Source organism: Helianthus annuus, chromosome 10 (genome assembly GCF_002127325.2).
Source record: "Helianthus annuus cultivar XRQ/B chromosome 10, HanXRQr2.0-SUNRISE, whole genome shotgun sequence".
Taxonomy (NCBI): Eukaryota; Viridiplantae; Streptophyta; class Magnoliopsida; order Asterales; family Asteraceae; genus Helianthus; species Helianthus annuus.
In genome coordinates this window covers 48,452,983-48,479,690 of record NC_035442.2, presented here as the reverse complement: position 1 = coordinate 48,479,690, position 26,708 = coordinate 48,452,983, and the positions used below count along the sequence as shown (strand labels likewise).

Below are 26,708 nucleotides of genomic sequence, written 5' to 3'. Positions count from 1 at the left end.
ATGGGTTTCCGCACGGGACGGGTTTCGGATCGCAACGGGTTTTGGGCAGACACGAGTTTCCGCACGAGATGGGTTTCGGATCGCAACGGGTTTTGGGCCGAGACGAGTTTCCGCAAGGGACGTGTTTCGGGTTGGGACGGTTTCGTTTCGGTTCGGTTTATTCAGTTTCGTTTTGGTTCGGTTTCGAGTGACGAGGAAAGAATAACCAAAGTTGCTACAAATCACTTGATTAGGTTGTGGTCATTTGAAATTCTGAATCGGAGATTAGGGTTCAGTACTTTAATATACCATCGCGCAATCTCAATTGATCAGGATAATCGATTCAATCAAGCAGGCTACAGGGGAGGGGCAATCAGGTTTGTTTGTTTGATTTATTGATCCAATTGTGATTTGAAGTATGAGACAATCACTTTCTCTGTGATCGTTTAATTATGCAAATTCATTTAAGTGATCAGGTAGTCTTGATTATTTTATTCTTTTAATTGCAACTGGGTTTGTAATCTCCTCGCAAGAATGGGAATCCTAGACTTTTCATCATCATGGAACTTATAAGCCATGACCAGGTCATAACCTGTGAGCTCAAAAACCTCCTGGACCATCATGTCACATAGCCGTTCAATGCTGCCACTAGGCAAAGACTGTAACCTAGCTATCGCTTTGCCTGCGTATTTGTAAGACTGTAGAGAACCCGCAGCTGTCGTTGGGGTTTCATTAGGCATAACGGGCTCGAAATCTATGATCAAACTACCCGTTACCCGATGGATAATCGCATAAAACGGCTTCTCGGTTTTTTTACAGTGGACCAAAATGGGATTCGGCAAAGATACCTCCCCAAATTTTATGGCTTTAAACAACGCATTCGTGCTGGCACCGGAAAATACTGTTCTAACATCTGTTCCCATACCGATAACTGGTTGAAGTAGCATAGTGCTTAAATTTGAATACTGAACACAAGAACTTTTGATAATCAGATATATAAATTACACCAAGATTATTACATAAATCAAATCAGAACTAAATCTTTGAAGGTTGAAACTAATATTTGAAGCCCTAAATGACCAATTCTTCCCTTTTGATTAACAGACTCTGCCACACCGCCAACTCGACACCGTATCACGGTTCTGCTAAACTACTTGCTGAAACATTCTATTTGTTTATCCAACTCAAGTCCCAGGTACCAAAAATAAAATTAGTATGCTCTTCTCTTTTGAACAGTTTTCTGCAAAATTGTTGATCTAATATTTTGTTAATTTGTTCATGCGACAGACACAGCTGCCTTCACGCATTGCGTACCGCCACTATGGTTTCTGGTACGTTCACTGCGTAATTATTGAGGTAATGAATTAAACCTTTCGTTTCTGTCCTGTATCTCAGTATATGCTTATTCGAGTACGGAATGCTTATTCGTTTCTGTCCTGTATCTCAGTATATGCTTATTCGAGTACGGAATGCGCTTAACCTGCACTAAGCACTCAAAAATGATGCTTAAATGTGCATAGCCCACACCGGTTACGCATCCATCGCTGGCTTAAGTGTATCAAAGCTGGGTTACGCGGCGCATGACGGGTGTTTTCCGGCCCTAGTACGCGTGACCGACATTTAAAGTTTAAACATGCATAACCGTTTCTTAAACCAACCTGTTCCGTCCCCTGACCCGAACTCATCCCGACCCTAACCAAAATAACCATTTATTGAATCAACTTGTTTTGACCAAAGTCGTTCTAGCTCGCAACCCAAACCCACCCGACCTGACCCGTTCTCATCCGACCCCATCCCGACCCAAACACGTCCCGAGTCGGCATGCCGCCCAACCTAACCCACCAATATTTTGCCACGTCTAATTATTATTATTATTATTATTATTATTATTATTATTATTATTATTATTATTATTACTACTAGTGGGAAACCCGCGCGTTGCCGCGGAGTCGACAATTGTAAGGCGCTAACAGTTCATGGATCAGTTTATTAGAGAAAAAAAGACTGGTTGTGGAGCAAAACCTTTTTTATGAAAAGACACGATTCGCTTGAGCCACCAAAACATTTAGAAAATATAGACAATATTCATATTAAGAGTCAAAACACACCTTATAACATCTACCATAAAGTGATCATTTTTTTTTTTTTGAAAGGCCAACTAAAAAATTTATGCATCAAACAAACAGGTAACCAACTGTTACCCAGCAATGTTACATATGTTGGAAATACATATGTTTATATATTAGTTAAACTTTAGTTATGTGATAATTATTCGAATGATATGTACATGTATATGATATGCAAACCGATGACTAGTATAATAGGGGTAGTATGATAAGCGGTTCAAAGGATAAGTGGGTATACATATTTAAACTGCATTATAAGGCAGTTACCCACCAAAATTCTAACCGCCAAATATGTAACATATAAATATGGATTGCCGGCAAGTGTTTTGATTATCAAGACATTTTCCCTCCAAACAGAAAGTGTCCTCTTTGCATTCATTTCTTTCTATCTATTCATATTGTATCCGTGTGTTCATCATGCCTGCATATCAAGGTATGTTTTCCGCTGCAAGTAGTAATACGTATGCAGACAATGGTGATGAATCGGCTGTCCAACATAGTGGTATCAGAGCCACGTCAAGATCCGATGCAGAAATCAAACCAACAGCCACAATGATGCCATGTCAACACTGCAGTGATGAAAAGAATGAAAGGAAACGAAGATCCCGACGAGAACGTTTATGTTATTACTGTCACTTACCCGGTCATCAAATCTACACATGTAAAGCAAAGGAAAACGACGAAGAATTACAACTAATTCGGCAAGCGATTAATGCCGGAATTAGAACCCAGAACGAAGATGTACACTGTCATGATGAAATGATAGTCACAGGGACAGACGGTGGAGAATGGAAGGATATCTGGTATGTTAATTCAACTTTTCATCATCATTACGTGGGTAATATTGATGTTTTCAAAAGGGTTAAGCATATCATGGGGGTCGAAACGAAATCCGGTATGAATAATTTTTTATTCATACGCGGAGTAGGGATGGTTGAGATGAAAACAGGAAATGATACGCTGAGAATTCCTAGTGTATTTTACTCACCGGACATAGATCGAAATGTTCTAAGTCTTGAACAGTTAACCCTCCAAGGTTTCACGGTCAGAAAATCCGGTGACTCGTGTAAAATATTTCCTATGTTTTCATCTCCGGTGGTGAACTCTGTAAATGATACAACTGGGCTCTCAAAAGAACAAGAACTGGAGTTAAAAGAGAAAGAAAGACTGCATAACATGAGCGGAATTGATGATGAATTCAAGAGTGATTATCTGAATTCATATTTTGAATCTCTGAATGTATCGGAGAAGGAAGGAGAAGACTGGAATTTAATGATCTTAAATTCTTTAGAATTTCATAATTTCGATGACTGCAAGGCCCTAATGGATATGCTCGATGATCGTGAATACGTATTCAAGTATAAAGTCATTTTACAAAAGAAATTCGAAGATTTGGTTCGGTGGTTTCTGTATGATTATATGGGAATTACTTCAAGGCCTATTCCTCCTTTCACCACTGATCAAAAGAAAATAGATTTACTAAGTCTATACATTCTAGTGGCAAATGATGATGGGTATCGAGAAGTTACAACTGAGAATACATGGCCAATTATAGCGAAGGATTTAGGTCTCGGATATGAAGAAGGAGATCACATAAGAATAGTGTATGCTATGTATCTTGATGTATTAGAATATTACTACAAGTTCAAGACAGTTCAAAACAAGGTGCAAGTAAAGGAAATGATTAATGAAGATGCTGGCATGCGGAAAAACTGTGATAGGAAGTCCAGAAGTGCAGACATGGTTCAAGGAAGTGCTGCAGGGATCAATCAACATGATGAAGGGTCGTCACAAGAAAGCCACAGGAAGATCAGAAGTGCAGGTAACACTCATGAAGGTGCTGAAATGAACAATTAATCCATGCATTATGCATTGTTTGCTGAAGACGGATGGGCAGACAACTGGAGTGCTCGCAAGAGAAGGAAAAGATTTAATTTTACCCACATAAGGAAGGCAATGGAAGAGGCAAATCGAAGTGTGATGCAGAAGGGTTTCAACATAACCAAAGTTTAAGGGGGTTGTGTTGGAAATACATATGTTTATATATTAGTTAAACTTTAGTTATGTGATAATTATTCGAATGATATGTACATGTATATGATATGCAAACCGATGACTAGTATAATAGGGGTAGTATGATAAGCGGTTCAAAGGATAAGTGGGTATACATATTTAAACTGCATTATAAGGCAGTTACCCGCCAAAATTCTAACCGCCAAATATGTAACATATAAATATGGATTGCCAGCAAGTGTTTTGATTATCAAGACATTTTCCCTCCAAACAGAAAGTGTCCTCTTTGCATTCATTTCTTTCTATCTATTCATATTGTATCCGTGTGTTCATCATGCCTGCATATCAAGGTATGTTTTCCGCTGCAAGTAGTAATACGTATGCAGACAATGGTGATGAATCGGCTGTCCAACAACATACACCAGGAAACAAATAACAAACTGCAAACGTACAGATTAGACCCCCAAACTCGACAACTTGATTTTGCACCAGTCTCCCCAAGTTAAAGCTAAACACTTCGCTCTATTTCTAACCCATAAATAACTATACGTCTTTATGTTCTCCTTTATTCTTCCAAGATTCACCTGTTTGTTCTCGAACACTACCTCGTTTCGCGTTCTCTGTAAGACCCAAACGGCTACCTGGATAACCGTTAAGATCACCTTACGCCATTGGCCTGATCCACGCAGCCTGTTATGGACGAAAAACAGGTCCTTTAATTCCAAGGCGAAGATCGGTGGAAGTCTACACCAAGCTGCCACGAACTCCCAAACTTGTTGGGCCAAACTACATCCCACCAGCAAATGTACAGCAGTTTCAACCTCTTGTCCACACAATTTGCAACCCATATTTGGAATCTGAATGTTTCGATGGGCCAGATCCGACGCCGTTGGTAGCCGATTTAACACAACCCTCCAGCATAAGAAATTAACCTTTAACGGAACCCATGTATTTTTCTACAAAAAATCGGTCTCTAAATTCGTAAAGGAAACCTGTTCAATAAGCTTTCGGAAACTTCGAACCGTAAACTGCCTTGAAGACTCCGGCTTCCACTCCCATCTGTCCTCACCATCCCCAAAGACGAAAGCCATAACTACAGCCGTGAGCCCCTGCAGCTCTGCCATCTCCACCTGATTACACGGAGCCCGTAACCAGTTAAACTCTAGCCTTGTGATCCCTCCCGCAATGACAACCCGATTATGGAATCCATGAGGTGTGCGACTTGTTGCATACATTTCACTATCTGAAACGTTGTTGAACTGTCTAGACCCGTGGATATTTCATCCATAAACAGAGTTTTCGCTGGCCCAACAAGCATTTCTCTGGTGGTTACACGTTTATTTTGCCCCCAGAGATACCTCTTCTCATTTGGTCTCCAACGAATGTGTCGCGGCAGACATCAAGACCCAATATCTGATTTTTAGTGTAACAAAAAAGCATATAAATATTGTACTTTTAGAAAGATTAATACTAAAAGTCTAAAAGTATCAAAACACTTACTCTTAGAGTGTAGTAAGTAATCAAACTGCTTTCATCTCCTTCAATGGCGGTCGCCTTCATGAAAAGGTCAGCTTCAGCTTCTGGAATAATCCCTGCTTCCTTTTCTCTTCTCGCAAGCTCGGTTAACATTTCTGTATTTCATCGTTTATATTATAGTCATTAATCGTATATTTTTTTTACAAACAAACCGATGTTATATGGAGGCTAATTAAGTTACCTAAACAGTCATTTCTCCAGCATGAATATCGTTCTGACTGATGTAAGCCGCTGTCCTTCGAGGCTCAAACTCGTTGAGTTTATGACCGTTGTAACTTATCTCCCCTTCAACTCCTAAGCTCAGATCCAATCTTCCCGCCAAAGCCAACAGAAGTGTTGTCTTACCAGAAGATGGTGGCCCCAACAAAAGTGTCATACTGTATAAATATCATCTAGTTAATAACTTTGTACTACAATATCATCTAGTTAATAAGATATATACATACCTTGCTGGTTTGATAATTCCAGATTGTTAGATATATATATATATATATATAAGCTAGATATAGTATTACATATTTAATAATTATTCGTTTATTATAAGTTATATATTATTTAGGGTAGTTATCGGTTTTCCTGTACGTGTATATATAAACTTTTGTATCATTACATTCAGATTATCAATTCATAATTTATATGAACGATATCATACGAATTCTGCAAATACTCTGAAGAAATTCACGTTCAATTCAACAAACATTCAACATAGTGGTATCAGAGCCACTCTCGATCCGGGCCACAAACACTCGAAACTATGAATCAAACACAGGGAATTCAAACGCAGATCCCCAAATTAACAGGGCAGAATTATTATCACTGGCACATACAAATGAAGGTATTACTCGAGTCACAAGAATTATGGACGGTAGTTGATGATGGATATCAAGAACTGGGACAAAATCCTACCGACGAAGCAACCACAACATATCGTGAATCTGTAAAAAAGAATAAACGAGCGCTGCATATCATCTTTCAATCTGTAATAGATTCAGTAGTCGAAAGAATCTCTCTGGCGAAATCAGCGAAAGAAGCATGGACAATTCTTCATAAATCATACAAGGGAGAAAATCGGGTAAAAATCGTCAAACTTCAATCTCTTAGATGTGAATTCGATTCGTTAAATATGAAAGAGGGCGAATCTGGGTAACCCATATAGTAAATCAACTAAGAATGAATGAAGAAAAAATAGAAGAACAGAGAGTTGTAGAAAAAATTCTGCGAAGTTTAACCAGAAATTACGAGTCTGTTGTGATAACCGTAGAGGAAACGAAAAATTTGAATGATATCTCCACCGAAGAATTAATGGGGATTCTACAATCTGTAGGTCCCTTTTTGTCGGATGACGAACCTCAAACCTTGTTATACTAACCCACTAGCGAGTGCGGAATCCAAGCTAGCGAGCAAACCGGGATTAAGCAAGTACAAACACAACACACACGGGTTCACCGATTAACACAACTTGTATTAATGCAAATGAAGGTTTCGGTTACAAGCACAATGTTTACAAACCTAACTTGTAAACTCTCAGAGTGTGTGTGTGAGTTTCGGACAGAAAGCTCTCAAAGCTATCTCTCGGATGTGTGTGTTCTCTCTGTCTGTCTCTCTCTCTGTCTTCTAGAAATACAACACACTGCATGGGTATATATACCCATACACAGCAGGTCTTGGTCGAAGGATCCGATAGATGATCCGAAGGATCATCTATCGATGACAACATGTTCGAATGATCAGCAATGACCTCGAAGGATGATCCTTCGAGGTCCAACAATTCGAAGCATATCTTTCGATTACCTCGAGGGATCGACAGTATCCTTCGAGGCTATCCTTCGATTCAGACTAGCATATTACAAACAGATTGACCAAGTCAAACTAGGAGGATAGTTGACTTGGTCAACTTACAGACTAACTTTGGACATCGTTTATATACAGACCGAATACAGACAAAGTACAGACACAAGTGCACCAACAAACTCCCCCTTGGCTGTAGCTTTGTCTTTATCTTCTATAGTTGTAGACTCGTCTCGAACTTCGACGGTCTTTGGTCTTCGAGTTACCAAAACTCTGATGTCCTTTCAAGTCTTCAATGTCGGTGGATCTTCAAAGTCTTCACGCCTTGAAAGCAGAGAGTGTATCAACAAACTACCCGTATCATATAGGAAGTGTGTTGACAAACTCCCCCTTAACATAAGCTCCCCCTTGAGTTATGCTCGTGAAATACTTTAACTTTATGAAGTGAGATCCTTGTGGTGTTGATGATGGCCAGCGGCAACTCGGTCATCTTCATCTTTTGAGCGCCTTCTCGTCGTGTCTTCATTCCAATGCTTTTCATCGACCATGTTCTCCTAGCCTTTAGAATCTGCACATGCAAGAAATCTAAACGCGTAATGAGAACAACTGCTTGGAATAGTATAAACAAATGACACACGAGTGACCATGTCAAAATCAAACACCGTCCGACAGTTTGAAAGTTTAATAAATTTTTCAATTTTAGATATAACTTTCAAAACTTGCAAATTTCGACCGTTTATGAAGATTTAGTCAGTTCGGTTTTCGTTCAGGTTTCAGGCAACAAAGACTAGAGCTCCAACATCGTACGATCGAAAATAAAGTAGAAATAAAATCTTTTTGGTATTTTTGTATTTTTCAAATGTAAAGACTGAAAGCAGTAAATAAATATATACAGACATTCTTTTTGCGAGTTTCGAGGGTAAGAGAATCATATCAGTGTACGGTCATGCCAAAACACTCTTGTTGTTCAGTTAGTTAACATTAAGATAAGCATCCTATAACAATTATCGGTATTGTTGTCCACTTAAGCTCAACTTATCAGATGTAATCATGGCGAGGGGATACGTTAAGGTATGATTTATACTTACCGACCGGTGTTCATCCACATCACGACACATTCCCGTATCAAGGTATGCACGAGAGTTCATCTTACCGGTGAGTATACCGATTATCATCTGTTTGACCGTATAAAATGTGAGATACTCACTTATTTTGAATTGAAAACAAGTCCTATGTGATATAATCACTTATTGATGAGGAACTTGATTTTCGTATGCATGAGGGCACAGGTGCAAGTCCGTGAACAGGTCAGTACTTCCGTACAGCAGAGAGACGAACTTGACACCCGGAAAAATGTGATATTTTATCACTTATTTGATTTGGACATGTGATTGTTTATCACTTATTGAGGTCGAATGCAGTATGTAATATGTACACGTATGTATAGTATCATGGAAGATCTAGACTTGCGTCCCCGTTATTTTTCGGTAAAAGATACAACCATGATACCCAGATGATAAGCAGCATAAAGACCGAATATCTCAGAACCTCGGCAATCTATCAAACGAAATTTCGGTACTAAGACCATATGCCAATGAATGGTTCCCACCTGGTCTTCAGTCGATTAAGATTTATATCACCCTGCACACTTTAAAATGATTGTGAGCCTACCGATACATCTTATATAGAGCTGCTTATCGTTTTTCATTTAAGGTTTAAAAAGGCTTGGATAGACCACTGATGTACTATCATTTTCTCTTTTGCTCGCCAGGAAACTCATTTTTGTTTTTCTATTGTTTTTGTGTTTTTGAAATTTTTCGATGTTTTTGGATTTTCAGATTTTGGATTTACTCCCCCTAAAATCAATAAACTAAGACAAATTTAAAACACACAAAGATATTTACAAAAATGATTTTCCGATGTTGGTTTGCTCTTGTGCTTGACCTTAATACCGTTTACCAAAATTAAGTTTTATCAGAAAAGATTTAACAAATTTTGGAAAAATGAGTTGGCATGTCGGTAAGCGGTGCGGACCATGACAACATTGATGAGTTTCATATTGAAACAATCACGTGTGAGGTGATATCCGAGATCAACATGTCAGGTCAAAGAGTGCTGTTCGAGATAATAATAATTCACAAAGTAGCTTAAATATCGACAAGTATAGGAGAGATTAAGAATTTAGAGGCGTATCCTGTAACTGTTCCGTGCATTGCAAGGAATCTAAGCACTCTCCCAACTGGATATCCACCCGGTGTGGACTTCAAAGTCGAATTTGCAACTACTGAAAAGTCTCTTGACAGCAATAAAATCATAAACCTCCGGGTCCGGCTGGTCTTCCACATTGTACCAGCGAAGGTCTTGACTTTCTCTTTCAGAAATGGTGTGCGGATGTTCAATCCACGCCAAGGCATCGACACACATTTCACTTCATTCGTTCCTGTGGACCCGATCAAAAACCATAATGACCAAATTTTGACACGTTCTTCATTTGGTCGAATTTTGCAACTTCATTCATCCAAATTTTCTTTTTCTTTTCTCTCTCTCTCCATCAAAGGCAACAATTTCTTCTGTCGCCTATCTTGTGCAAGGACATTCCACTATCAACAATCCTAAGACTATCAATAGTTCCTCCTGGAACTTCCTGCACACTCACTCAGAGATTAGTTGGAGAGTGGGACCCAAGCCATTGTGGTCTTGGGTCTTCCATTTTCATCAATGACAATAACTTCTTGTCTTTGATGGTTTGTAAATTGTGATGGTCCCCCTGATGCATTAACCGTTTTTGGTTTCCAATTCTGTTTTGTTTTATCAGTGTCATTCTTTAAAATTTTAATTTCATTACAGTTTGAAGTTTTTGAATTTGCTGATTTTACAGAAACAGATTGTTTTTGAACCACATCGGTTTTAATTGCTTTTTCAACCTTTTTGATCTGTTGGCGTTTCTGCTTCTTTTCCCTTTCTTTTACAAGGCGGGGATCTTGTCTGACAGAAGCAGATCGCTTACGGTCATTGTGATCACGGAGAGCATCAACCTTTTCTTTCTGCTTATGAAGATAAGGGCAATTTCGAATTATATGCCCAATGGTTCCACACTCAAAACATGATCTTCGTTCAACATACCCCGAAGAATCATGTGTTCTCTTAGCCGATGATGTTGAACCTTGTGAACTCGAGGTACTAGGCTTTGAGCTGTTTTGTTCACTTCTTTTCAAAACAGTAGCTTGTTTGACAAAATCTAAGTTAGATTTATTTTGAAACGTCTCAATTTTGTCTGTTCCCGTCGATTTCACAAAGTTAACATTTTTCTTCTTCTTTTGATTTGGCTTCTTCTGGACTTGAGCCGGTGACTTTCCTTTGGGCTTGGTGTGATTTTGCTGTTTTGGCGTTGCTGGTAATTTCTTGTTGCCAAATTGTTTTCGAACTTCAGCCTTTGGGATTGGAGGACATTGTGTAACTGTAACACGTGGTCCTTTCTTTCCCAAAAACTTACTTGTCGAATTTTCAAAGACTTTAATGATTAAGGATTGATTAACGTTCTTAATAAGAAAATCTTTGTCTGAGTAAATTTTATCATCACCAACCAAAGTGTACAGTAAGGTCACACTCTCCGACTCCTTCTCAGACGAGGACTCAGTTGCAACAGTCTTAGCGGGTTTGACAGGGGGATCACATAGAATGTGATTCTCAAGAGGTATGTCCTCATTTTTGACTACCGCATCAGACTTTGCTGGAGCAGCATCATCAGATTCATCATCTGAAGAATCAGCATCCTCAACCTCAACTGGAGGATCCTGTTTCTGTTCAGCAGTTACAGATGTATCTGCTGACACATTTGAATCTGAGGATACTTCTTTCTGGTATCCGAGTCCTGCTGCAAACTCCTTCACATCAAGAGGAACAGATGGTTCGAAGAACACTCTATCCTCCTCATCAGGCATGGCATCATAATTGTGTCTGACTGGTGGTGGACATTTTTTGTATCCTATGCATGTGACATCCCGTTTTTCTTTCTGAACGTCAATGATGTGATCCAACACATAGCTAGAGCTCAAATAACTGTCTAGCTTAAGCTGGATCGCATCACTTTCAGTTTTGACACAAGCCATTTCCTTTTGCATCATCTCAAGGCGAGATATATACAAATTGATGTCCGTTTGTTTTCTAGAAACCATTTTAGTCAATTCAGTTTTATCTTTCTTTAATGTCTCAATCATTGACTTAAATTCTTTTTCATGGTTTTCATAAAACATATTGGCTTCTGTGCATTTTGAAAGATCCACAGTCAACTTCTGATTGTGGATGAATGTCACATCATATTTTTCTTGCAAAGCCTCGTGTTTGCTTTGCAATGCACACCACTCATCATTCAAGGAACCATGTTTGTCTTGCAAGTCAAACAAACTAGCTTGTAAAGCATCATGTTTGGCTTGCAACTCAGACATGTTTGCCTCTAACTTAACACATTTAGCCTGCAAGCTATCACAGTTATCACAGTTTACAGCAATGGGTTCATCGACACATACCTGACTTGAAGAACTGTCGACATTAGCCATAAAGGCTGAATGGAGAGAAGACGAAGTACAAGCAGCTTGGTCCACCAGAATAGATCTTCCAACACTTAGTGCTGCAGCTTCATCCAAACGTTCATCAATATCAGCATCAGCCGAGACACCAGATGTCTCACTCACATTCTCATCGCCTGACCCAGATGAATCTTCATCAACACTCCTGCTGTACCCAGAAGAGTCTTCATCCTCAGAAGATTCACCACCACTGGCAGAAGATTCTCCGCCACTGGTGTTAACTACATCCTTCACAACTTGAGCAAAACAAGCTGTACCATTAGGAGCATCACCACCAAACTGGATTGACCAGTCGCAACCTTCATCCATCTGAACTACAAGTGCCCGGTTGGCTTGATTGTTGACAGGCACTAATGTACGTTCATTATTTCTGTTCTGGTTCTGCTGGTTGCCCTGGTTTCTGAAGGGGTTCTGGTTTCCATGCTGTGCTGGCTTTGCACATTCCCGTTTAAAGTGACCCCGTTCACCACAGTTGAAGCACTTTACTGCTTGTTTATCAAACCCATACTTGGTGTCTCTCTTACTTTCCAAGCTGGTTCTGCCAGTACATTCCAACCAATCCTTTGCTCTTCTCACAGCGCTAGCAAAGGCCCACTTGATATCCATCAAGTCCATCTCTTCTTTATCTATCTGCCGATAGTCTTCCTGTGTCAGATTAATGTTGCCAATCTGGCCTTCTATCAACCCACAGTACGCGCTCACTATAGTGTTAAGTAGTTCCATGTGTTCCTTGGCTACTTCTACACTGACTTTAGAAAAGCTTGAAGTGTCGAGCTGTACTGTATTTGGCTTTGATTGTTGATCAGCAGATGATGTTCCTCCATAACATGCACGTTGTTGTTGAGCAGGAGGAGGTGGAGGTGGTTGGATTGGATTTCCAAATATATCTGTGGTGGGAGGCGGCTTAACAGGAACTTGTATTGGATTGCCAAAACAATCTGTGCTTGTGACAAACGCCGTTTGAATTGGAGCATGTGAACCAGTTCTTGCAGACGAAGAGCTGGAAGTTCCATAATACATTTCTGGATTCTGTGGCAATGGAACTCTCTTCGCCTTCAATGTTTCCTCCTGATCCTTGTTTTCCAAAAGCTGCACGAAGTCGTTAAAACTTGTAGTTCTCAACGCTCCGTTATACTTAAGGATTTCCAAGAAACTACTCCATTGAGGAGGTAAGGCATCAGCAAACTTCTTTACCACCTCTGCTTGAGTTGTTGTAACTCCAAAATTGTTCAACTCAGTAAGCAGGTGATAGAAACGACTTGTCATGTCTCCCAGAGACTCCTTATCCATGCAAGCGAAGCTGTCAAATTCTTTCTTGAGTAGATCATGACGCAGCTGACGTGTTGCTTCATTCCCTACTCCTCTTGTTTTCAACCCGTCCCACAACTTCTTAGTTGTCTTGAAGCTGACAAACTGGTGATAAATATCCTTGCTCAAAGCCTGGGTGAGAATGGCGTATGCTTTCTTTTCCAGATCATACGTTTTCTTTTTATCTTCGGGAAGATCAGCAAATGACGCAGTCTCTGAAGCAGCAACCTCTATGGCTTGATCGAAATCTGTGGTGAAATGTATCCACAGTTCCGTATTTTGACCAAGAACATATGTTTTAAACCTCTCAGCCCATCCTGGATATTCATTCAAACTCATCAGTTTTGGGGGTCGATTCAAACTTCCTGTTTCGCTTTCGCTTAATAAGATACTTTGTAGACTCGGAGTTTGACCCGTAACTAATGCCCATTGATTTGATGGTAAAGCATTTACTTGTGAAGATGTAGATACTGGAGATTCGGCCCATGATGGTGATAGACTTGTACACGTGTACTTTCCACTATCAGGAGCCGGTGTACCCCACCATGAAGGAGTAACTCCTGAACTTGTATATTTACCACTATCTGGAGCAGGATTCCACCAACTCGGATTCATGATTAATGAGCAAAATAAATGCTAACTGAATACTCCGAAAGATCACACAGCCGAAGAATCCTGGTCGAAAGATCCGAGATCACAGAAACTTGTTAGCAATAAACTGACCACAATCGAAAGATCAACTATTGTTCGAAGGATCAACAGTACTCGAAAGATTACTGTTGAGTCTTGAACAATAATTTCGAAAGATTCAAGAACTCGAAGGATTCCCTTTTTGAAAGATCCTTATCTTTCGAGTTAAATATCCTTGTCTTTCGTATATCTGTCTTTCGAAGGATCACACTTGTTCGAATGATCAACAGTGTTCGAAAGATCACTGTTGACTTTCGAGCAATGGCTTCGAAAGATTCAAAATCTCGAAAGATTCACACTTGAAAGATCCTTATCTTTCGAGATAAATCCTTATCTTTCGAACAACTATCTTTCGAAAAGATTCCCTTATCGAAAGATATGTTTCGGACTCAGGAGGACTACTCGAAAGATATTTATCTATCGAGCTGTCTCTGAACGAAGGATGGTCTTTTGATGTTGAAAGATATCTTTCGATGTCGAAGGATATCTTTCGAATGCTCACTGACACACTGACACAGATGTGACGGGTAGGTGAAAAGGTGATGGGTTGGTAAGTCAACTTTCGGCAAAAGGGTATGGCAGACTGTACTATCTTACCAACCACGATTTTCAAACAAGAACTTACCCAAAATGGTAAATTTAACCCAGAAACCGGTGACCGGAACCTTAACCGGAATATTGCCGGAATTCACCAAATCACTCAAAAACAAGTTTTCAAGTTACCCAACCCACTTATGAACACTCCCGGTAAGTTTAAAACACGTTTTCCAGTTTAAAAGTGAAGAAAAACCAACAAAAACGGGTGTTAAACCAAGTGTTCAAACACACACCAAGAACTTGAAAAACCCGGTTTTAAACAAGGTAAAGAGCCAAGCTCTGATACCACTTGTAGGTCCCTTTTTGTCGGATGACGAACCTCAAACCTTGTTATACTAACCCACTAGCGAGTGCGGAATCCAATCTAGCGAGCAAACCGGGATTAAGCAAGTACAAACACAACACACACGGGTTCACCGATTAACACAACTTGTATTAATGCAAATGAAGGTTTCGGTTACAAGCACAATGTTTACAAACCTAACTTGTAAACTCTCAAAGTGTGTGTGTGAGTTTCGGACAGAAAGCTCTCAAAGCTATCTCTCGGATGTGTGTGTTCTCTCTGTCTGTCTCTCTCTCTGTCTTCTAGAAATACAACACACTGCATGGGTATATATACCCATACACAGCAGGTCTTGGTCGAAGGATCCGATAGATGATCCGAAGGATCATCTATCGATGACAACATGTTCGAATGATCAGCAATGACCTCGAAGGATGATCCTTCGAGGTCCAACAATTCGAAGCATATCTTTCGATTACCTCGAGGGATCGACAGTATCCTTCGAGGCTATCCTTCGATTCAGACTAGCATATTACAAACAGATTGACCAAGTCAAACTAGGAGGATAGTTGACTTGGTCAACTTACAGACTAACTTTGGACATCGTTTATATACAGACCGAATACATACAAAGTACAGACACAAGTGCACCAACACAATCTCATGAATTGAGATTGAAGAGATATGATGATAGTCCGGTTGAACATGCCTTCCAAATTACAAGTGCAAACCAAGATAGATATAAGCAAACAAACAAAAATGATTCTGTGGGAAGGGGACGATTCAAGAACAGGGGTCGGAACATGAATACGATACGGTGCTTTAACTGTCACAAACTTGGTCATACTGCCAAGTTCTGTCAACAGAAGGATGAACGCGAAAAGACGAATAATACGCTAATTCACAAGGAAGAAGAAACTCATGAACAAGAAGATACTATGTTCATGATATTCAATATGGAAGAGACAGTCAACGATGACTGCTGGTATCTTGATAGTGGCTGCAGCAATCACATGACCGGTAACCGAGAACTATTCATTCATCTCGATGAATCGTTAAAGAAAGAGGTTAGGACGGGCGATGATAAAAGGTTAGATGTATTAGGCAGCGGAGATGTTTCAATCTCATTACAGGGACGGACAAGGAAGATACCGAATGTGTTTTATGTAAAAGGTTTAAAACACAACTTGCTAAGTGTACACTACAACAAAAATGGTTTTTTAGGACCTTTTCTGTAGGACACTTGTAAAAGAGGGTCCTAAAAAACTATTTAATAAGACTAATGAACTTTTTGGGTTCTTTTATAATATACTCTACTAAACCGGTGTCCTAAAAAACTATTTAATAGGATGGATGATTTTTTTGGGTCCTATTATCATATAATTTAATAGGACACTTAAAATGTAGATCCTAATAAAGTACTTTATAAAACATTTAATTGTTAGTGTCTCATTATGTGGTACTGTATTAGGACACTTGATCATCTGGGGTCCTATTATAACATAACTTAATAGGACACATTGTAGTTAAGTCATAAATGTTCAGTGTTTTAGGACCCTTTCTAGTCGAAGTCATATTAGAACTTAACTTAATAGGACACTTGACACTTGGGTCTTATAACTTTAAACTTTATAGGACGCTTAATCATTGTGGTGTTATTATAATACACCGTAATAGGACACTTGATATTTGAGTCATAAAACATTAGTTTTATAGGATGCTTATTCGGTAGAGTTTTATTATAATATAACTTAAAAAGACACTTGATACTTGGGTCTTATAAATTTAACCTTTATAGGACGCTTAATCATTGCGGTGTTATTATAATAAACTGTAATAGGACACCTGGTATTTGAGTCATAAAACATCAGTTTTGTATGACGCTTATTCGCTAGAGTTCTATTATAACATAACTTAATAGGACACTTGACACTAGGGTTTTATAACTTTAACCTTTATAGGACGTTTAATTATTATGGTGTTATTATAACACACCGTAATAGGACACTTGATATTTGAGTCGTAAAACATAAGTTTTATAAAACGTTTATTCGCCAGAGTTTTATAATAACACTAGGTTATTGACCCGTGATTACACAGGATGGTAGTAAACAAACAATTATTTTGAAACTAAAGTTTCATCATTCATCCTGCTACATTTATTTCCACCCTGGGTTGTGGTTTTCTCTGGTGGTGAGTGATGGTGGTGGTGAGTAGTTGTAGTGGCCGGCGGTGGTGAGTGGTGGTGGTGGTGAGTAGTGGTGGTGGCCGATGAGTGGTGGTGGTGAGTGGTGGTGCTGGTGAGTAGTGGTGGTGGTCGATGAGTGGTGGTGGTGGCCGGTGAGTGGTGGTGGTGCTGATGATGAGAGGTGGTGGTGCTGGTGAGAGGTGGTGGTGCTGGTGAGAGGTGGTGGTGAGTAGTGATGGTGGTGGCCGGTGGTGGTCGCCGGTGAGTGGTGGCCGGTGGTGGTGGTGGTGGTGGTGAGTAGTGGTGGTGGCCGGCGGTGGTGGTGATTAATTATGGAAAGTTAATCGAAAATTAATCGAGATTAATTGGTGATTAATCGACGCCTAGTCGGGAATCAATCTATGTTTTTATTTTTATTTTTTGGTTGAATAACATTATAAATGCATAAGCTTTAATTACTGATATTTTTAAAATGATGTCCTATATTCTATACATTAAATCGTGTGGAGGCAGTACGGTTTCTAGGGAAACATTGTAATCAAGTCTGACCAACCTAGCGCAGGCCCAGTTAAGATAACGTAGTCTGGGCAGATCTTGACTAGGGCCGCCGTTTAGGTAGTGTGACATTGGGTCTCAAAAAGAAAGTCACGGTTCAAAAAAAATATAAAATATTGTTAACCCAAAAATAAAACTTACGAATATTTATAAACATCCCAACTAAAATTGTATAAACATATATTTCATTCAAATATATATATAATAATTTTTAGTTAAAAACAAAATGAAAACTCACAATTCATGTTAAGATATAAAATACACCACCATTACTACAAATGAAATCAACCCAATAGTTAATTACGTATTGATTGTAATTATTTTAGAAATATATTTTTACCTTAAAGAGACACGAGCAAGTTGATAGATAAAAAAATGTCTAAAATTAAAGATGATTCTTTTCAAGAAACAAGTCAAAAACTTCAAACACCCAAATTATCTTTTACCAAAATTTCGTTTCCCTTATTTGCACCCAAAGCTTCCGTCATGTCCTCCTTTTCTCAAAGTAGTGTAGTTAGGGTTGTAAACGAACCGAACAAACACGAACAAGGTCTTGTTCGTGTTCGTTCGTTAAGGAAATAAATGTGTTCACGAACGGTTTATGAACACTTACCGAACAAGATTTTATGTTCGTGTTCGTTTATTAAGGAAATGAGTGTGTTCGCGAACGGTTCACGAACACAAATAGATTTGACGAATGTGACGAAGGATAAAGATGGATGGCCTAGAGAGTAGCACTAGAACTTGAATTCCTTATTGTGGAACAGATGTTGATCGTATTCGTCGATGTACATAATAAGAAATGAAAGGAAATGGTGCATAAAAAAGGTTAAATAGGGTTTTTTTAGAAAAAAATTAGGGTAATAAATAAATATAAGTTTAATTATATAAAGAAGTATAGATAAAATATATGAAAGTACAAAAATCTTTCATTAAAAGACAAACATGCAAACATAAACGAACGCAAATGAACGAATGTTCACGAACACTTTACCGAACGTTCACGAACACAATTGAACGAACGAGACCTTTGTTCATGTTCGTTCATTTAACTAATCGAACAAAATTCCTTGTTCGTGTCCGTTCGTTTATTAAACGAACGAACATAAACGAACTTCCCGCCGAACGGTTCACGAACTGTTCGCTGAACGTTCGGTTCGTTTACAGCCCTAAGTGTACTTACAAAAAAAAATATTTATCTTTTTAGGTACTTTTGCAAAATATTTACTAAAATGGGTACCTTCTTTTATGTCTTTCATTTTTATTAACAACTTGTTTATCTCTTTCCTAATCTAGTTGGATAAAGCCTAAATTAATGGTATCTAAATAAACATAACATAAACATAACTACAGTTCAAAAATAAATAAATAAATAAATAAACATAACAATATAGTATTTTTATTTAATAAACTTGTGTTTTTGTAGATTGTTATAATAATATGGAGAGTAAGATTACACTGTCAATAAATTGAGTAAATAATTAAATTAGTTTTTTATTCTTAAACTAAAAGCCAAACTACATACTTGAATTTTATTGGTACTATAAATTTAAAACCGAGATATATCAACTGAAGAGCACAATTACGTTGAACAGAATTTACAAAAATGTAAGATTAAAATTATAGTAATTACAGTAACGCAACTATAAAAAAAAACTAATAAGATATTACAGAGCCACAAACATTTGTATAATTGTTCAACTAATTGTTGTTCAATTCTCTTATCAAAAGTTATTTATTTTTAGTTTAGTGTATAATTATTTAATCAATCCTATATATGCAATAATAAGGAGAACAAGATTACTATGTTAATAAATTGAGTTATTAATAATATTATTTTTTTATTCTTAAAATAAAAGCCAAACTAAATACATGAATATTTAAATTTAAACTTTGGGTATTTTTTATTACAAATTAAAAGTTGAGATACACTGTTTAAAAAAACGTGAAATAAAAAATTAAATATTACAAAAATGTAAGTTTTTTAAATAAACTATTATATTTTATTTAGGTACCATTAATTTAGGCTTTATCCAATTAGATTAAGAGAGAGACAAACAAGTATTTAATAAAAATCTATACCATATAATAAAAGAAACCAATAAAAGGACACTTGTCATTATTCTAGACCATCATTAATTGTAGATAATTATTATTTAATTCAAATTGTTAAATATTAATTAAATTAATATAATATTAGTTTGATATAATATTAATTTATCTTTGAATTTTAGAATAATTCTTTCGAAGTTTTAATTTTAAAGTTACTAATTTTGTAAAATAGCATCTTAATAATAATTCGATGTATTTAACCTTTAATAGTGCAAATTGAGATCATTATTATATTCCCGACTTTTCGAAATGTTTATCGCATATCTAATAATCTATATCTTCTATACTATATATAATAAAAGAAACCGGACACTTGTCAATTCTAGACCATCCTTAATTGTAGATAATCAGGGGCGGCTCGTATGGTGTGCGGGGAGGACTTCCGCACAAGGCCCGTGATTTCGAGGGGCACAAAATTTAAAAAAAAAATTATATATATATATATATATATATGTATATATATATATGTATATATATATATATATGTATATATATATATATATATAGGGGAAGGTTCATTGGGGAACACTAAAAAAGTGGGGAACAGCGGGGAACCGACTCAAACGAACTCCGATTGAACTCATTCCAGCGGCGCTGAACCGGCTCGTCGAACCCTAACTGAGATCTCTTAACCCTAAACCCTAAATCCTAACTCCTAAACTCTAAACCTAAAGCTAAAAAAGGCTAAAAACTAAGCTAAACCGTAAAATCTAAACTATAAACCCTAAAATCTAAACTATAAACCCTAAAAGCTAAACCTAAAGTTAAACCCTAAAGCTAAACCCTAAAGTTAAACCCTAAATCTAAAGCATAAACCCTACAGCTAAACCCTAAAAGCCAAACCCTAATATATTTAGGTGTTAGGGGTTATGATTTAGGGTTTAGGGTTAAGAGATCCTAGTTAGGGTTCGACGAGCCGGTTCAAACGCCGCTGTAATGAGTCCAATCGGAGTTCGTTTGAGCCGGTTCCCTACTGTCCCCCACTTTTTTAGTGTTCCCCAATGAACCTCACACTATATATATATATATATATATATATATATATATATATATATATATATATATATATATATATATATATATATATATATATATATATATATATATATATATATATATATATATATATATATATATATATATATGTTGTTTTAAAAAAATTGTGAACACATACAAATCCAATATAGAGGCTCATTATCAAATACCTTTTTATGCTTTATAATTTACCCAACTTAACATTAGGTTTATTGGGCCCAACCCAATACTAATATGATTTAAAAAAAAAACAATTTTCGTTAAAGCATATGGGCACATTTTTCGAGCTCGAACAGGGTATGTGAATTCTCAGAGACGCCACTATAGACAATTATTACTTAATTTAAATTATTAAATATTAATTAAATTAATATAAATCTTATCAACCTCTAAATTATTGGCATAAACTTAACCTCAAATCATAAAGTTTTATCTAAACTAAAAAGCATTGTTTCACTGAACATAGATAAACATGCATATTATTTATTGTTTTACATTTATTCAATCTGTATAATACACGGAGTTTTTTTAAATATAACTTTTTTTATTATTTAGTATATAAAATTACATTTTTCTTCCACCGTGAATGCACAGTTTTTTTTTTTTTTTTTTTAAATAGAACTGTTTTATTGTTTGGTATATAAGATTACATTTATTCAAACCGCACAATAAACGAGGTTCTTAAATATATAACTTTTTCATTATTTAATATATAAAATTGTATTTACTCAACACGTGTAATAAATAAGGTTTTTAAAAATATATTGTTTTTCCATTTAGTATATAAAATTACATTTATTTAAAACGTGTAATACACAGGGTTCTAATCTAGTAAAAGAGGAAAGTACCCATTTTGATAAATATTTTTGTAAGTACCCAAAAATAAATATTTTTGAAACTACACAATTTTAGAAAAAAAATTAAAACTTCCGTCATGTCCTCCTTGGAAATTAGGGGTCTGTTTGGTATGGGGTAATGGAATGGATGAGTGAATGGAATGGACGAGGTAATGGAATGGACAATGGAATGAAATGGATCATTCCATTCCATTGTGATGTTTGGTTACACATATGTGAATAGAATGAATCACTACTTTGTACATTTTGATAAAAAAAAAGAACTAGCGAAATACAATTGTATTAAAAACGACAAAAATATAATTGTCTCAATAATAATAATAATAATAATAATAATAATAATAATAATAATAATGGTAAAATAATTAATACTAACATTTTTTATATATATTAATATTAGTATTAATATAAATATAAACATAAATATAATAATAATAATAATAATAATAATAATAATAATAATAATAAATTTATATTTCATTCCATTCCTTGAAGGAATGAAAAAAAAACATCCCCTTACCAAGGAATGAAAATTGTTATATTTGGAAGGAGTTGCATTCCTTTGGAATGCTCCATTCCATTACCCCATGATAACCAAACATGTTTCTTTTCATTCCATGAGAATAAACCATTCCATTCCACCTTCTATTCCTTCATACCAAATGCTACCTAGGTATTAGTTCTGCTTCTCATGCCCCCCAAAACCGAAAACTTCCGTATGTGTCTTTCACTTTCCCTCCCCTCTTCAACTTCATTTGTTGTTTATAGGGTTTCATTAGGTTTTTAGTTGTACAATCGATCATCCGCCGTCCGCCATGGGCAACGTCAATAAAGAATGGTTTGACGTCTCCGATCTTGGTATGTTCACATCTTGCACTGATTCCACTGTTATGCCAGGTTAATTTGAAATTTGCTCTTTTGATTTGGTTAATCTCTCAGCTCTTAGTGTAGACAATCGGGTTGGGCTAGTAAACGCCTTAAAGGTTGTTTTTTGGGTTTTTGATTTATATTATCTATACTTGTGTATAATCTAATTTAGGGTTTTTTTTGTATGTTTTGGCTTAAATCTATGTTCTTGTATATTGTCTGATTAGCTCTTTAGTGCGAACGATCGGGCTGGGCTTGTAAACGCCTTTAATAGTTTGTCATATTGTGGAATGTGTATGACGCATGTACAGATAATGAGTGGATCGTTGTTTTCTCTTTGTTTGTTAAGCTTACATGTTTTTTTTCTTTTTTTTTTTAAACTTTACCATATGGCAGCAAAACCCCTTAAACTGCTGCAGTTGCAATGATGGAGAAGAAAATGGACATGCCATTAGGTACAAACAACATGCACTTTGTTTTAGTTGATATTATATTTTATCCTAGTTGATTATACATGGACCTAAGATTTGTAAGTCTGTTTGTTGCCAGATGATATTTACCAAAATGTCTAAGAACATAAGCTTCATTAATAAAGACAAGAAGCATAGAACTTTTAAAGTATCTTCTTTAGTTCTTGAACTGAAGGTAACAAGAAAGGTTATATTTGATTGTTCCCCCATGAATTTTTAATGGAAATTATAATCTGAATCATAGTTGATGTCTGATACATCTTTTGATTTGCATTCTGTTAACTTCTTGATGAATGTACAGTCTTGAAACAACTAGTAAAGCTATAAATATAATGCTCTGATTTTAAAACATGATTGTATAATAAGGATTAACGTCATATATGTTACATCAATCCTAAGCTGCAAACGTTATTCTCTGATTATTGTTTTAAGTGCAACAATTGTTGAGTATATGACATAGTTGTCAAAAGTGACCACGTTGTGCGCCTAGGCGCATTTTCTGGGAGATGCGCAATCAGAGCGTGTCCAGTTCATCGACAATGAAGGTGCCACTTTGTTGTGTTTAATCCGTAATTTTTGGTTTAACATCTATGATGTTTTATATATCCTATGGTTTTAAATGTTACATAAAGGCCTCTTTGTTTTTTAAAATCTTGTCATTAGTTCTTTACAACTTCACTCTAGTCCTTGCACTTTAGTTTTTGTCAGCTTGAATACCCTATGTTCATTTAACTTTAAGACGAGAAGTTTATTCAATTTGATATGAAACTAAAATAGACCAATTAATCTTTATAGTTCACTAAAGTTATAATTTAGCATTATGGTATTCAATTTTTTATTATTACATTAAAGTTATGCTTATTTTATTTAAGAAAGTGTTATTTTTAGTACATAATATATTTTAATCCTTTTTTTCATTCAAGTACTCTTTTTTCTCCTCAGGCACATGCTTTTTTGCGACTTGCGTCTAGGCCCCAGGCAAAGCCTATGCACCTTGAGTGCGCCTAGCGCCTTTTCCTATGTGATTCGTCGATTTGTTTGTTTTGAAGTCACGAGATTTCGAGGTAAACTTTTGATTTATTTATTTCTATTATCATTAGGATTGATTAATGTTAACTCAAAATACAACAGAATTTGAAGTTTTGAAAATGAACAGGAAAATTGATTGGATGAATACTAACATGTATAAAATTCCAATTTCTAATTTGAAGGGTTATTTTAGCGTTATTAGTTAATTCAGAGTTACAATCTATGAATACTGGATTCCAGAGTTGTCAAAAGCGAGCGCTTTTGGCGCCTAGGCGCTTTTTCTGGGCGACTCGCATTAAATGCGCTTATGGTTCCTAGGTAATTATAGCGCAGACATTTCATCCCATGCGTATTTATTGTTTCATGCTTTTTATTTTTTTTTAATTGGTAATTTCCACTTTTTCTGCAGTATTTATAGGGCTGTAAGTTTAAGTCCGTATATCACATTATCACCAAGATTATTCAGTCCTTAATATCAGGACTGTTCAGTTCGTGTTGCCTAAACTCTTCATAGGCAATTATTGTTTTCTTTTTGAACGACCCACATTCTTGTTGAAAGTAAATTAGGAGACACACATAATGTTTTTTTATTAAGTAAATTCTTAATAGGCAAATTTTATTTTATTTTTATATTCTTTTCTTTGGAGTTACATTCAAGTTTTGCTTAATTTATTTGAAGAAAATATTATTTTTCATTACGAAATATATTTTTAATTTTTTTCTTTTAAGTGCGCTTTTTTTTTCCCGGGCCCACGCTTTTTTTGCGCCTATCGCCTAGGCCCTAATCGGTGCCTATGCGCCTAGAGTGCGCTTCGCGCCTTTGATAACTATGCTGGATTCATGCAATTTGTCCTATAGTTAGATTTCTACTACTATATTGGAGATTATATAGGCGACTATTGTTGTGATTCATTTTTGTTTCGTTTTTTCATGGCATGTTGTTAAACGATTGATGATTATTTGGATCATGGACTGTACAGCAGTAGACTAGTCCATTATTGTGAGAAATTTGACCTGACTCGACCCGAAATTTTAACGTTTGATAGTGAGAAATTTGACCATTGAAAAAAAGGTGAACCCATCGGAGAAAAAAGTTCTGGGTCCACCACTGCTCAATTTCAAAAGACTAATGATTTAGATGGTGAAAGGACATCATTTGTTGTTCTAGCACAAGGCTTAGTAACCAAGGGTGTTTAGGGTATCAGTTGAATTTTTGAGAAGTTTGAATCTTGTAGGATAAACATTCTCATTTTCTCTATTTTCATTAGGTGATGGCAACATGTAATAAACCAATTCAGAAAACTGGAGGCAAAAAACACCGAATCCTTTGGTTGAAGAGCTTAAGCTGATGTCAAAGAAGTGATTTTGCCTTTTATTAATTGCTCTTACATCTTTGATAAGTATGGTTACGCGATCTATTTAAATTAACAATAAATATTAATTTCAGGTTGAATGCAGTGAGTTGGCTGATGTGGCAATACTAAGCGCAAGGAATGACCATAAAGTGTGATATATGATTACTAAGAAAGATTTAACACAAGAATCATTTTACTTGCAGGAAGATTGTGAAAGACTTGGAATTTTTATTTAAGCATATGTTAGTTTTAATTTTGTATGTTTGATACATAGACTTAGTTTGACACTTTTTAGACATTTGTTTGTAAAAAATGGAATGTTTGAAACACTAATGAACTTTAATTGAAGTGTTAATAATATGCTTTCTACATTTTACGGTATCATTTTTATTTTATATTTTAAATAACAAAAAAAAAACTGAATAATAAACGTCTGTAGTGCCATTTAATTTAATATTATTTTGGTGGCAAAAATTATATGCCACTATAGCCCTAAAAGTTTGTTGTAGCATACCAAAAACTGCCACTAAAAGGCCAAAAGTTTGTAGCGGCAGACAAAAAAGGTGCCACTAAAAGGCTTTAGTGTCACTGCTTCTAGTGGTACTTTTTTTGTGTGCCGCGCATTCTTATATGGGTCTTTAATGGCATTTTTTTTTGTTTTTTTGGCACTTTTTGTACGCCACTATATGGCCTTTTATTTGTAGTGTAAATTAATTTTTAAGGACGCTTGTATGTGTATCAAAAGATTAAAAGTAGGTAATCACATATTAGAACATTGTAAAAGTGTTCTAATATGTTGTTTTTAGGACGCTATTTAAGTTGTCTATAGACATATTATGCGACCATAAAATTGGTTTTATAATCTTATTTGGTATATTAGAACCCTTTTCTTGGTACTAAATTAGCTATAATGTTACATCATAAGGGTCCTATCAATTAATTTCTAAGGACGCTTGTAAGTGTATCAAAAGATTAAAAGTATGTAAGCACATGTTAGAACATCGTAAAAGTGTCCTAATATGTTTTTATTAGGACACTATTTTGGTTGTTCAAAGACATATTACGCGACCATAAAATTGGTTTCATAATCTTATTTGAGATGTTAGGACACTTTTTTAGTTTCGGGACTTATTACGACCCCTTTACATGAAACGCTTTTACCATTGGTCCTATTAAATGAAAGGTCCTATAAAATAGCATTTTAGGACGCTTTTGCGCGTACTAAAAACCCAGTTTTCTTGTAGTGGTAGGACAACTCATACAAAGGGGTTATGATGTTTCATTCAAAGGGGAAAGATGCACTATCAAGGATATGAATAATGAAGTTCTAGGTA

At 36.2% G+C, this 26,708-nt stretch overlaps 1 protein-coding gene across 1 annotated transcript; it reads left to right on the top strand.

The window, feature by feature from the left end:
* LOC110881567 lies at positions 1 to 25,584 on the top strand. The gene is made up of 6 exons (XM_035978184.1): positions 1 to 356; positions 1,084 to 1,174; positions 1,267 to 1,335; positions 22,917 to 22,975; positions 23,933 to 24,054; positions 25,288 to 25,584. The coding sequence occupies exons 1-6, from the start codon at positions 1 to 3 to the stop codon at positions 25,302 to 25,304; spliced, it is 714 nt and encodes a 237-aa protein (XP_035834077.1). The 3' UTR covers positions 25,305 to 25,584.
* Positions 25,585 to 26,708: the final 1,124 nt, after the last annotated feature.